A 13641-nucleotide genomic window follows, 5' to 3' on the forward strand; every position below is an offset into this window, starting at 1 on the left:
TATCAACTGGAAAATAAGTTAGTAAGGAAGTTAACATCAAAGAAATATCCACGTACCCCTGTTTCTCTTGTGTCTAACTCTGATCTTCCTTTGCTCCACAGGGTGACGCTGGTGAGGAAGGTGTTCATGGCTTGGATGGAGAACAGGTATGGAAGTATTTCAGTTTGTTTTCCCCTTGACTAGTCTGGCATTTATACTCGTATAGTGAGCATAGCTTTTCCTGATTGTCTAGAGATTTTGATGTGTATACTCAACAGTGGTTAAGTTCACATGTTATTTATTCTTATCTCCAATATACAAGGATCCAAAAACCTAACTTTACCCTCCTCTGATATCACATATTAATTATTTGGTATTTTATTTCTTAAATTATTTGGTATTTTATTTCTGAGTATGTCAGAAAATCCTTAGAAGATCATCACATCTTATTTTTGTTAGATCCTGTCGATTAGACATTGTTATTATTATTATTCTATATAGCCAGTACTTATCTAGCTTTATCCTCATATTTACTAGTATCATCAAAGCCTTTCTGTCAGTATGTTGATGCCTTCAAAAGAACATGAAAACACCATGATTCTTTTGCCTAAGGTAGAACTCCTAGAATTTCCTTTAATGAAGGGTGATTCATTGTAAACTCCCTTGGTTTTTATTTTTCCTGGAAATATTTTTATTTTACTCTTTTTCTTGAAAGATAGCTCATTGGATAAATAATTCACTGTTCATAGTTACCTTCTTTCAGCCCTTTGAAAATATAACTTTCTAGACTCCTGGCTTTTATTGTCTTGTATCTTCCATTATTGCTGTTAAGAAGTTATATTTCAAAGTAATTATTCCTTTGTAAGCAGTGTATAAAAATACGTATCAGGCTGCTTTAAAAATTTCACTTTGTTTTTCCTTTTTGACAGTTTCAGTATGATGTGTCTAGGTGTGGATTTCCTTTTATTTATTCTGCTTGGGACTTGTTTGGCTGTTGAATCTGAGTATTTATGTCTTGGAAAATCCTTAGAAGATCATCATATGGAAATCTTTATCTTTCTTATTGTGTTAGCCAACTTTTCATCATTATAAAAATATCTGAGATAATTAATTTATAAAGATTAAAGGTTAATTTTGGCTTATGGCTCTAGAGGTTCAGTCTATGATTGGGAGGACCCCTTAATTTTAGGCCCCTGCTGGGGGTGCTGGAAAGTAATGGTGGGGAGCATGTGGTGGACGCATGGCCGGGAAGCCAAAGGAAAAGAAGAAGAGGAAAGATCCAGGATCCCACAATTTCATTCAGTGACCTAACAGCCTCCCACTAGGCTCCACCTCTTAAAGGTCCATAGCTTTTCACAACACTGCCACTCTGGCACCAAACCTAAACATGTGGGTCTTTCAGGGGACATTCAACATCCAAAGTAGAGCACCTATTTTCTCTATTATCTTTTTTATAGAAGTCTATGTCAGATCAGTCGGGGCAGGCAATGGCCAAAGGAGGCAGATTTAAAAGGGCCGCTGAACAGGCTTTATTGAGATATCACTCCCGGGAGGAACTCTATCAGACCCACAGAGGGGACAGGAGAAGGGTCTGAGGAGAAACAGCGTGGAAGCTCGACCGGACTGGACTTCTATGGGGCTTACAGCAGGAAGGGAAGGGCTTGGGACAGGAAAAGGTGTTTCTAGGGTCCCTTGCCCCCTTGAAGTTGGTCAGGGGAGTTGGCTGAACTCCAGGATTGACCAGGGGGTCCTGCTGATTGACAGGCGTTAGTCAGGAGATCTGGGTGATTGACAGGCGTTTCCACTGGCATCTGATTGATGTTCTTTTTCGGCGCGGGCTGCTTTGTTCTAAGTTGCCACTAAGTCGTCACCAAGTCGCCGCCACCGACCTAACAGTCTAATTGGAAGTTTGAATACACTTATTTTATATTCTGTATATGATAATTCCAATATCTGTAGTCAATGTGGGTCTGATTCTATTATGTGTTGTTTCTGCTGGCTTCTCCGTCATGGTGTGTCCCTCCTGTGTGTTGTGACTTTTGATTAACACCCAGTTTTGATGGAACTTTATCTTTAAGAAGTCATTAAAACCTGAGTTGATGTTGTTTGCTTCAGCCACATTCCTAGTGGCACTAGTTCCGGGGCCAGTAACATAAATTGTCAGCCTGAGGTCTTTCTCCTCTCTGTCTCTTTCTCTCTTGAAAACACACACACACACACACACACACACACACGCACATCACAATAAGTTCTTAACCAAGAGCTTTTCTCTCTCTGGATCCTGCTTTGTCTTTATTCTGAACAAAGGATTTCTCTTTTTTCTTTATTGTCTTATTAATGTATCTAAAATATCTTTTAATTTATCTGGAATTTGCGGTTGTTTTTTTGGGGAAGGTTGTTCAAAGGATCTAGTCTGTCACTCTGTTGTGATAAAGTAATTTCCTGTTCTTGGTTAAAAATGTGAGACTACCCGAAAGAATTTTCTGGAATGACTAATAGAATACAGATTCTTTTTTTAAAAATATTTTTAGTTTTCGGTGGACTCAACATCTTTATTTTATTTTTATGTGGTGCTGAGGATTGAACCCAGCGCCCCGCGCATGCCAGGCCATCATGCTACCTCTTGAGCCACATCCCCAGCCCAAGATTCTTTTTTTTTTTTTTTTAAGAGAGAGTGAGAGAGGAGAGAGAGAGAGAGAGAGAGAGAGAGAGAGAATTTTTAATATTTATTTTATAGTTCTTGGCGGACACAACATCTTTGTTGGTATGTGGTGCTGAGGATCAAACCCGGGCCGCACGCATGCCAGGCGAGCGCGCTACCCCTTGAGCCACATCCCCAGCCCCCAAGATTCTTTATATATTTCTTTTTCTTTTCCTAGGGTGATCATGGAGTCCCAGGATCATCTGGAGAAAAAGGAAACAGGGGAAATTGGGTAATGTATGAGGGCATTCTGTTCTCATTTCTACTGGGTAAACTGACATCAACAATTTATTTTTAAGCTGTGGGAAAGAATCATTTAGTGGTTTAGTGACTAGATGGAGGGTTAAAGGACAATGAATGTTAGATGACTGTTTGGAATGTTTACTTAGGACCTGACTCTGCTGATAGTGAAAAGGGGAATCTAAATCCAGGGACTTCACTTTTTGTGCTTTAGAGCCATAATTGTGTCACTGTCTAGCTCACAAGTTTTTCATGGCTCCCTGTCACTGATGATTTAGCCTTACATCCAAGGCTGTTCAACCACTCTCTTCTCTAATCCCAATTAAGTCAGATTGTATTACTCCTCCCCCCCAATGTTCCTTTTGTATGCCCACTCTGAAAACATCATTCTCTTTCTCCTTTTATTTATTTTTTTCCCCATGAGGTCTTACTCTATTAATCCTGCCTGCATCCATGATGGAGAAAACTCCCCCTTCCCCCTTTTTTATGTGTGTTTCTGCAGAGAGAATCAGGAATTAGTAAAAAAAATCAAGAAATTTGATATTAGGGAGTTATGAGTCCAGCTTCCCAGAGCCTCAAGTCCCTCATATGCAAGTGGGTTAATTCCTAAGAAGTGAGGTGAAGCACACCTAAGGCTGATCATATGGAAGGGTTCCAACAAAACACTTTTCCTACTTCTTGACCTTGCCTTTTCCACAGTGAATGCTTTCAAGTTCAAGTACCAAGTTGCTCTTTGAGCTTGATTTTTCTTTTTTCCTCTTAGAGTTCCTTTCTTTTTAGGCAACAAGAGATTTTGAAAAGTGATACATTTTTTTTTTCTTTGTGATTTAAGGGCTTGACAGGACTACCAGGACAACCTGGAGAGCGTGGAGAGCCTGGGTTAAGAGGAGATCCTGTGAGTAAAGATTGGGGGATTTCTTCTGCTTTAATTCCAGGGACTTGAGAAATGTTTGCTTGTGGCACAAGGTGAAGAGCCACATTATTATTCATTAATGAGGCATCTGTTCAGTCTGTCTTTACTGCACTGCAACAAACGAGAGATTTGAGAGTAAAACCCGTCTCACAGAACATTTGGGTTCATAAATAGGTTGGAATTTTAATTGTACCAGGTATCTGGGATCACTGGATGGGTCTGGACAATAAAAAGAATCCACTTTGGTTGGTGTGTGTATGTGTGTGTGTGTGTTTTGTTGTCTTTTAAAGGAAATTTTCCTATAATATTTTTTTTTTTTAAAAATTTGGTTGTTGTCCATTTGAATAAGCGACATTTTATTTTCTCAGGGGGATCCTGGAACTGATAGTCACATTCAAGGACCTAAGGGGGAAAAAGGAAGGCGTGGGCATCAGGTAAGATGACCTCTGTTTATTTTGGGGGACTGGTATGCATGGGAACAGATTCTTCTGGTGTAGAAATCTGGGCATTCTACTGAGCAAGCCAGGGAACAAACCTGTGGGATTCCATCGTCCATGGACACAGGAGTCCTGACTGGTTATCTCTGCTTACATCTTGTCCTTGCGTTCTTGTCTTAGAATTTGTACAGGGGAGAAAAAAAAAACTATCTCCCACAACATTAGTAATACTTTACAAGTTATTTTACCTTTTTTGTTCTTGGTTTCCTCATTAGCAAATGAAAGCATCTGACTCAAGGATGCCTAGGATTCTTCCACTTTAAAAATTTTCCAATTATAAAATTTAAAAGATGCTTGCAATTATCATGTCACTGGCTTGCTTTTCTTTGTAGTCAGAGCTGATTGATGTGTATTGGGTACTAGCCATTTTTTAAAAGAGGAGATCTTTGTCTAGCTCTAAAGACTAGAAGCACTGTGATAGAAGACATCACAGAAGAAAAAAGACTTGTTAACTTGACAGATGCTAATTTCTTGGAAGCCAATTTTAGATTTTTATGTCCCAGACATTAAAATGCATGATTCTGAAGAATGACTAAAATAAATCCAAGTGCTTCAGTCCTCACATTTCACCATTCCTAATTTCCAGGAATGAGGTCTGCATAGCACAATATTTGCAACTAGAAAAGAGCCTAGGAACCTCTATTTTGTTCCAACCCCAGTTCTGCATCCTTTAACAAAACTGTAGGACATTGACTCTCCTTCCTAGATTGTGGCTAGATTGCATCCATGTTATATATGTCCAGATCCTAAATTAAATTCAGTTTGTAACAAGGTCATTATTACGGAGCTATGTGAGAAAACCACCGGGAGTTGGCTATAAGAATATTTCATCCTGTCATTATTTACAGTTGTTTTGAACAGACCCTATTGAGAATGTTCCCTTTGGTGTTGTGACCAGAGAGCTCTGTGAAGGGACACTCAATTATCGACAGGATTGGGCTAAGGAGACAGTAGGGAAGCAACCCATCTGGTGCCCATCTGTAAGATGGGAAGAATGGAGATTGATTTCCATGAGTTAGAGGTGGTCATGGGAAGAAAGATTGTGATCTGAGCATAAGATGAGCTTGTTCTATGGTTGGCTCAAGATTTACTGCTGGGGAGAAACCCAGGCCTATAGACAAACTGTCCAGTGCTCTGCCTGCCACAGTACTATCGATACACATGCTCACAGCTTTCAGATGCCTCCCTTCCTGATTTTAGACAAGGATTAACTTTGAATGTCAGCCCTGAATTGTGTGTGTACAGGGAAATTGTAATCCTCTGAGGCAATGCCATATTGAGTTTGTATCTCATGGCTTCTGCTCCCATGCTGTGCTCAAAGAAGGGTGCTAACTAACTCCTTTGAATAGACTTGGATAACAGAAGTAACTCCCACCAGTTACATAAGCCTGCAGCTGTGGATACTGACATTCTAGCCTAAGTACTATCAGAAGATGGACCTCTAGGGGGCAGTCTTCCCTTGGAATTATTTCTGAGATGAACCTAAGAACAGATTCAATGTTACAATTTGGATGGGTAAAGCAGTCATTCCAACAAGGAGAAACTTTATTATATATTTAGTATCAGGGAATCAGTCATGTCAGTCAGGAGTGTGAAATAAACACTTCTGGGGAGAATGAAAACCAGCTTAACCTTTTGGAAAGGCAATAGGCAAATAAATCAGTTAGCATTGCTGTTTAAAAAAATATACATATATATGTATAATACATATTATATATGCATATATAAGACATATATTTATTTATTTATTATATATATGTCTCTTAGAAAATTTGTCTAGTAGTATTAAGTAGTAAATATGTTTGAAACCCAAGTTTAGGTGATTTCAGATTTGACACACCATCTCAATGATACCATTGAGACTCAGTGATTTGTCAGGGATACAGTCCCTTTCTTTCCACTCTCCCTCCTCAGTATGTCAGCATATGTCTGTAGGCCTGGCAGCTTTGAGCATTTTGTCTTTACTTTTATATAAAATGTCAGGAGGAAAGGGACTTTCCTTTCATCTGGGTGTTTTCAGCAATATTTTTTAATAAGCTCATTAGCCATAACTGCCCAATTTCAAGGGATTCAGAGAAAGCAAATCTCTGAATAAAGGAAATGTGATCACCATGATTGGCTTAGATCTATTCTCACTTAGATCTATTCTCACCCATTGGAGATTTTTTTTTTTTTTTGTCCTGAGGATTGAACTCAGGGCCTCATGCATGGTAGGTAAGTGCTTTACTACTGAACTGTATCTACAGCCTCGGAGTTGGGTATATTGTTGTTCCAAACACAACAGATTTTCATATTAAGGAGGGAAAAGGGAGAGGCTATTGTGTAGGCCCCACTGTGTCTGCCACAGCTTAATTTCTAGCCTTTCTAGGCCTAGCACTTTACCTAGAAGCTAATCATGAACCAAAACAGATTTAGCAAGCAAGGGTGATCACTGCGGTGATTTTTAAAATAGTAAAAAATTGAAAATATTCAAATGTCTAATAATATGCTTATATGCATCCTGGTGCTTCTGCACAATGGAATATTTCTAGGCAGTGAAAAATAATGTAGAACACTATTTCTTGACATGGAAAACACCATGTTGCAACATTAAATAAAAACGGTAGATTTATAAAACACTATTCAATGTGAGTTCAAATTTGTAGAAAACTTCCATATCATTAGAAATTATGCATTTCTTTTTACCCTAACTTCTAATTTTGAAAAATTTCAAATCTATGAAAAATAAATTTTAGTTGCAAGAATGAACCCCATTGTTACTATATTTGCTTTATATCTCTTTATACAAATGCATGTATGTGTATATCTATATGCTCAAGTGTATTCTTAGAAAAAGGACATCATTCTATATTAGTACAATATAATTATCACTCTCGAGAAACAATATTTGTACAACATTGTTTTCTATACACAGTCTGTAATCAAATTTCTATACTTGTCCCATGTCTTAGTTTGGGTCACTATAACAGAATGCAGTAGTCTGGGTACCCTAAATAGCATGCATTTTTCACAGTTCTGGAGGTTGGGAATTCTAAGACCAAAGCACTGAAGATTTGGTATCTGGTGAAGGCCCATTTCCTGGTTCTTAAATAAGTATTTTGGCTATGGTCTCACATGGAGGAAAGACAGGGTGCTCCTTCAGGCCTCTTTTGTAAGGGCACTAATCCCATTCAGGAGGGCTCCACCCTTATGACCGACTGACATACCTTTCCTACTGTCTTCACTTTGGGGGTCAAGATTTCAGAATGAGTTTTTTTGAGAAGAGTCATAAATACTTGATCCATAACACCCAATGATGTTCTTTATGCCTGTTTTTTTTTTTTTTTTTTTTTTGTTGTTCCAGTGTGTAGCTGAGGATTAAGCAGTTGTTTCAGGTGTCTTGCCTCTTTGGTATCTTTCAATCACATCAGTGGCCCAGTTATTTGTGACATTGACATTCCAGACTAGTTATTTGGCTAAATTTATCTCAGTTAGGATTCATCTGATGGTTTCTCCATAACTACAGTCAGGCTAAGCATTTTTGGCAGAGACTTAGTGCTGCTGTACATTTATTAATGATGGGCAGGGATACTGTGTTGATTTGGGTCATATTGGTGACATTAAGTTCGAACACTGGATTATGTTCACCAGATTTCTCCATGGCAAGTGTGCTTTTCCTTTCTTCGAATGGGAATGATAACTCTGAGACTATAAATTTCCTATTTCCCAACAATCTTTTACCCAATGGCTCCAGCATCTGCCCAGATAATTCTTTTACTGTGTTGGCTACAAAATGCTATTTACTACTGAAGTGAGAGAATGATTAATCTTTTAAGAAAGAATCTTTATTACATCTAGATCTATTGTGAGAAGGCTTTATTTATAGCCTCCTCTCGTCTACCTCCTACTTTGGAAAAAAAAACCCATAAAAGTAACATTTACTACAGAAATTTGGGAATATAAAGTAAAATGTAGAGGAAAAATGATCCATAGTTCCAGTAGCCAAGGAGACCATTATTTTATTGAACTTTTCTAACATACGATAGCAATCTCTCTTCTAGAGAAAGTCAGAAAAGTGTCCCATGGGCTTGTTACAAAATGTTCTTGTGTAATATTTTTTTTTAAAGAGAGAGAGAGAATTTTTTAATATTTATTTTTTAGTTTTTGGCGGACACAACATCTTTGTTTGTATGTGGTGCTGAGGATCGAACCTGGGCTGCACGCATGCCAGGCGAGCACGCTACCGCTTGAGCCACATACCCAGCCCCTAGTGTAATATTTTTAAAAATGGGGACTTATCATTTTTTTCTTTTTATATATTTGGGACAAATTATTCTCTCACATAACTTTGCAAATTTTAGAAGAACAACATCATAGTACAAACTTTCTACTTTATATACTTTTTTTTTACTTTATACACTTTTTAAAAAAAGTCAGATACACCTATTTCTGCTGATCTTAAAGATCTTCAAGAAAAAAAACTGAGTAAAAAATAAAAATGTATGACAGTGTTTATAGTATGCTCCTGCTTGAGTTTACAAAACAGTATATTTATGTCTACTTGTAAGCACAGATTTTTTTTTTTTTTGGATTTTATGAGAAGCATTCTCTTCTCAGGCTGCCTTGGGAGAAGGAAGATTTGCTTTTTAATTTTGTGCTTTTTCATTTGCATGCCTTGTGCATTTTTTATCATGACATATTTAATTTTTTTCGACAAACACAGTATTTCAAGATAAACATTAGAACTCTAACAAGTACAACGACAAGAAGTCAGCTGTCTTAGAAATGCGACTCTGAATAGAAGAGCTATACAGATAAATCCTGCAACCCAAAGCCCATAATATGGCTGAGTAGACAAGTGAGCACTGTGGTTAATCATTCAGATGTTTTCCTCTTCACGATGCTACAATCTGAACTTTTGGAAACCCTTGTAATGTGCATATCAGCACGTCATCTTAAACTAAAATCAATACTTTTTTAAAATCTTAAAAAATATATCATGAAATATCCAAGACACTGGAAACGATGTAGTGAATACTATCATAAACACAAGCTTTTATCAACCCATCACTGAGTTTAAGTAAAATTTGACCTATATAACTGGTCTACTCAGATATACCCTCTGATTCTTATCAGAGGCAGCCTCCATGTTGAATTTCCCCCCTTTTCCCTTTGTGTTTATATTGTGTGTGTGTGTGTGTGTATATATATATATATATATATATATATATATATATATATATATATATTCTTTATAAACTTCAGGTGAAAAGTGTTTCTGTCATGACTTGATTAGCATTTCCCTCATATTGGGGAATATTTAAATTATCTCAGAATTAATGTGCTATAAATGACAGTTGGAATGAACAAATTTTCACAAGACATTTTTTATTTTTGAAACTTCATATTCTTTCTCCACTTATGTATTCCACTTGACTTAGCATGTAGCCTCACTGAATAATTATCTGAAATATCCCTTCTTGGGATCCCATGGGGTTTCCATTTCTCCTGAAAGAGGGATCATTCCTTCTGGATACTACTCATTCCCGACTTCTACTCCAAAGAGGTTTCCTCATCGTGGTTGTGAAACCTTGCTTTCTTTCATCGCCTATACACTGATCTCTCCATGCGCAGAGACATATCCTTCTATCTTCTGCTTCTATCTGCCACTCAAGACATGCCCGATAAGACCTGGGTAGAAAGGGATGGGCCAGGGCTAGGGATGTGGCTCAAGCGGTAGCGCGCTCGCCTGGCATGCGTGCGGCCCGGGTTCAATCCTCAGCACCACATACCAACAAAGATGTTGTGTCTGCCGAGAACTAAAAAATAAATATTAAAAAAATTCTCTCTCTCTCTCTCTCTCTCTCTCTCTCTCTCTCTCTCTCCCCTCTCTCACTCTCTCTTTAAAAAAAAAAAAGAAAGGGATGGGCCAGTATTTTCCTATACTAAGCATGTTGAAGAATGTGTATGACTGCTGTCCCAGCATGGTGAACCATGAGGAGTCATTAAAGGAAGAGTCTGTGGAGAAAGACTACTAAATCTGTGGGGAATTTGTCCACAACATTGATGTTTGAAACATGAGAACATAATGTCATTGGCTTCTTGAGGAGTGATGGTCAATGGAACTTTCTGAGATCATGGAAATATTCTCTATCTGTGTGATCCAATATGGTAGCCTGGCTACATGAAATTACTGAGCACTTGGAATGTGGCCAGTGTTGAATGAGAAGCTAATTTTTTTTTTTAAATTTCATTTTTGTTCACTTAATTTGAATAGCTGCCTACAGCTAGGGGCTTCTGTATTGGATGGTACAGATATAGAGAAGAAAACCAGAAGTGTGTGGCATTTTAACTGATCTTCCCTTTATCTTTTACTTTCTAGGGTCTGTCCAGTTTCAATGGACCTCAGGGGAAAACTGGAAGTGTTGGCCCTCAGGTAGGTGTAGTATATTTCTCCTGCCTTTGTGGAAGAGGAAGGTGTGTCTGGGTGAGAAATGGTGTATTTCTTTCTCTGAGGTCTCTGCTTTCCTTCTTTTCTTAGGGGTCACGAGGAAGACGAGGTCTGCCAGGGTTGAAGGTCAGTGCTTTCTGGAGAGAGATGCTCCTTGTTCCATGTACATTGCAGCTTTAATAGTTCTCTCTGAGCTCTAGGGGAATGCCATTGGGCTGGGAGGTTGCATGGGAATTCCTGGGAGATGACCACAGAGATCTTTTTCATGAAGAAGGGAAGTTTATATGGTTCTCTGCCTCCTCCTCAACTTGCTCTACTTTATTTAGATTGAGAAGAAGCCAATACCTTAGAGAAGGACTTTCAATTCTGATATGATGGTTTTTTTCCATGGGTGCAAACAGCCGATCGACTGTGTCTAGATGATGGAGAAGGGTTGAGCTCTTGCCATTTCCAAAGGCCAGATGGTGTGGTTTGATGGTGGAATAGAGAATATCCCTGCGAGAAACCTACTTTACTAAGCATTTATCTAGTACCTGGTGTACATTAGAATATTATTTATATTATCTCATGTAAACCTTTCCAGGAGTTTTCATGGGTAAGAGAGGGAATACAGGATTAGCAAAGAAAAGTAACTTTATCAGAGGCACCACAGCTAATAATTGTTGGAGATAGGATTCAAATCTAATATCTAATCCCAAAGACCATGATGAAACTTCTGTACAAAAGAAGTTATTTTATGTAGACATCTCTCTGACATAATCTGATGATGCTCTGCTTGTATTTTTCCAGTATTCTCGTGATTTAGGGATGGAGAAGAAATGATATTGACTCGTATCACTTTTATTTTGGTTTCTCACCATGAAGTGTGAAGATTTAATTTTCTTACTCTATCCAACTCCTTCTCTGCACACCCTCACCATCCTTGCAATACATTTCTTTTTCTCCATTCTTCATTAAATCAATTTATTGTTCACATGATAATTAGGTGAACATGATTTACAGCTTTATACTTTCGTATCTTGTAATCTTTTTTTTTTGGTGCTATAAATTGAACCCAGAGGCATTTAACAACTGAGTCATATCCCTACCGCACCCCCCCCCCCCGTCACCCCTTTTTGTTTATTTTGAGACAGGGTCTCACTAAGTTGCTGAGTCTAGCCTCAAATTTGCAATCCTCCTGCCTCAGCCTCAAATTATAGCATGTACTACATGCCTAGCTTCATACATTATAATCTTTATGTGTTCTTGTAGTGGTTTGCTTTTATTCCTATTCAAATTTTTTATTTTTAAATAAGAGATAGAAATATAACTATTTTCAGGCTTCAGGGTGAACTGGGTTTAGGATGTCAGTGGCTTACTAGTTGGCCCGATGTTGGAGCACTGGTCTTATAGACTCATTTATGTTCCTCTGATGTAATTTGCTAAAGACCAGCCAGTCTCACAGAAGACTTAGCTTACAGAGGTTCTGAATTCCAAATAATAGTACTCTATAATATATAGGAAAATATGGCTCATTACTATCTATAAAATTAGATCTGGTTTTCACCAGATGCATAATAAAATAGAATTTTAAATGAAATTTTATTTATGGAAAAGATTATGTTTATGGCAAATAAATTGATGCATAGATTTCTTTTGACAATAAAACAAAACTTTACATTTGTTGTTATGATACAATTAAGAATATCATTAATTTTTAAAAACATGTACAAACCCACTACCCTTCAGCAATTATTTTTATGTTTGTGTGTTCCCTTTACTTGTATAAATAATAAAGGGTTATCATAATGTCTATACTATTTTATATTCTGATTTTCCATGTTTCTGAATTTTCCTAATTTCACTTTTCTAAATTAATTTTTTATTTGTTTTAATTAGTTATACATGATAGCAGAATGCACTTATGCACTTTGATATATCATACATAGATGGGATATAACTTCTTTTTTTTTTTTTTTTTTATTGGTCGTTCATAACATTACATAGTTCTTAATACATTAGAGAATAGGACAGACAGCAGAATACATCAGACACTAGAAAGGCAATATGTCAATCAATGGAAGGGTAACTGATGTGATACAGCAATTTGTATACGGGATATAACTTCTTATTGTTCTTAGTGTATCTATTGTAGAATCATATTGGTGATGCAGTCCCATATATACATAAAGTAATGAGTGCCAATGTCTGTTTCATTCTACTATCTTTCCTATCCCCACATCCCTTTCCTTCATTTTTTTCTACCTAATCTAAGGTAACACTATTCTTCTCTAGTGTTCCTAACCCCTGCCTTACTGTGAATTAACATCCAGATATTTGAAAAACATTCCTAATACATTACATTTTATTCTACTGAAGTAGCACAGTTTATTGCTAAACTATTCCTATTTTGGGCATTTAGGTAATTTCTATTTTGTTAGCTATCATGGTCAGTAATATAATAAAAACTATAAGTTTTTTTGTTTTGATTTTGGTTTTGATTTGCTGCAATTATTCCCTTAATATAAATATATGAGTGGAATTATTATAATGAATCTGAACTGTACCATACTGAGCCATGTTATTTTCACCAACATGACACTATGAAAGTTACTAATGTGAGCCAGCCAATCCCTAAAAAACAAATACCAAATGTCTTCTTTGATATAATGAGAGCAACTAAGAATAGAGCAGGGAGGAAGAGCAGGAAGAAAAGATTGACATTAAACAGAGACACGAGATGGGAGGGAAAGAGAGAGAAAAGGGGAATTGCATGGAAATGGAAAGAGACCCTCATTGTTATAAAAAACTACATAAAAGAGGTTGTGAGGGGAATTGGAAGAAAAAACAAGGAGAGAAATGAATTACAGTAGATGGGATAGAAAGAGAAGAAGGGGGGGGA

At 37.2% G+C, this 13641-nt stretch overlaps 1 protein-coding gene across 1 annotated transcript in view; it reads left to right on the forward strand.

Moving 5' to 3' along the window:
- LOC113179394 (collagen alpha-4(VI) chain-like) overlaps positions 1-13641 on the forward strand; it is a 94817-nt gene that overhangs the window by 37082 nt on the left and 44094 nt on the right. Inside the window, exons 15-20 of the mRNA XM_026383976.2 lie at positions 102-146; positions 2859-2912; positions 3753-3815; positions 4202-4267; positions 10692-10745; positions 10851-10886. Coding sequence (XP_026239761.2) covers positions 102-146; positions 2859-2912; positions 3753-3815; positions 4202-4267; positions 10692-10745; positions 10851-10886 — 318 coding nt within the window. The remainder of the gene's footprint in view (positions 1-101; positions 147-2858; positions 2913-3752; positions 3816-4201; positions 4268-10691; positions 10746-10850; positions 10887-13641) is intronic.

This window comes from Urocitellus parryii, chromosome 2 (genome assembly GCF_045843805.1).
Source record: "Urocitellus parryii isolate mUroPar1 chromosome 2, mUroPar1.hap1, whole genome shotgun sequence".
Classification (NCBI taxonomy): Eukaryota; Metazoa; Chordata; class Mammalia; order Rodentia; family Sciuridae; genus Urocitellus; species Urocitellus parryii.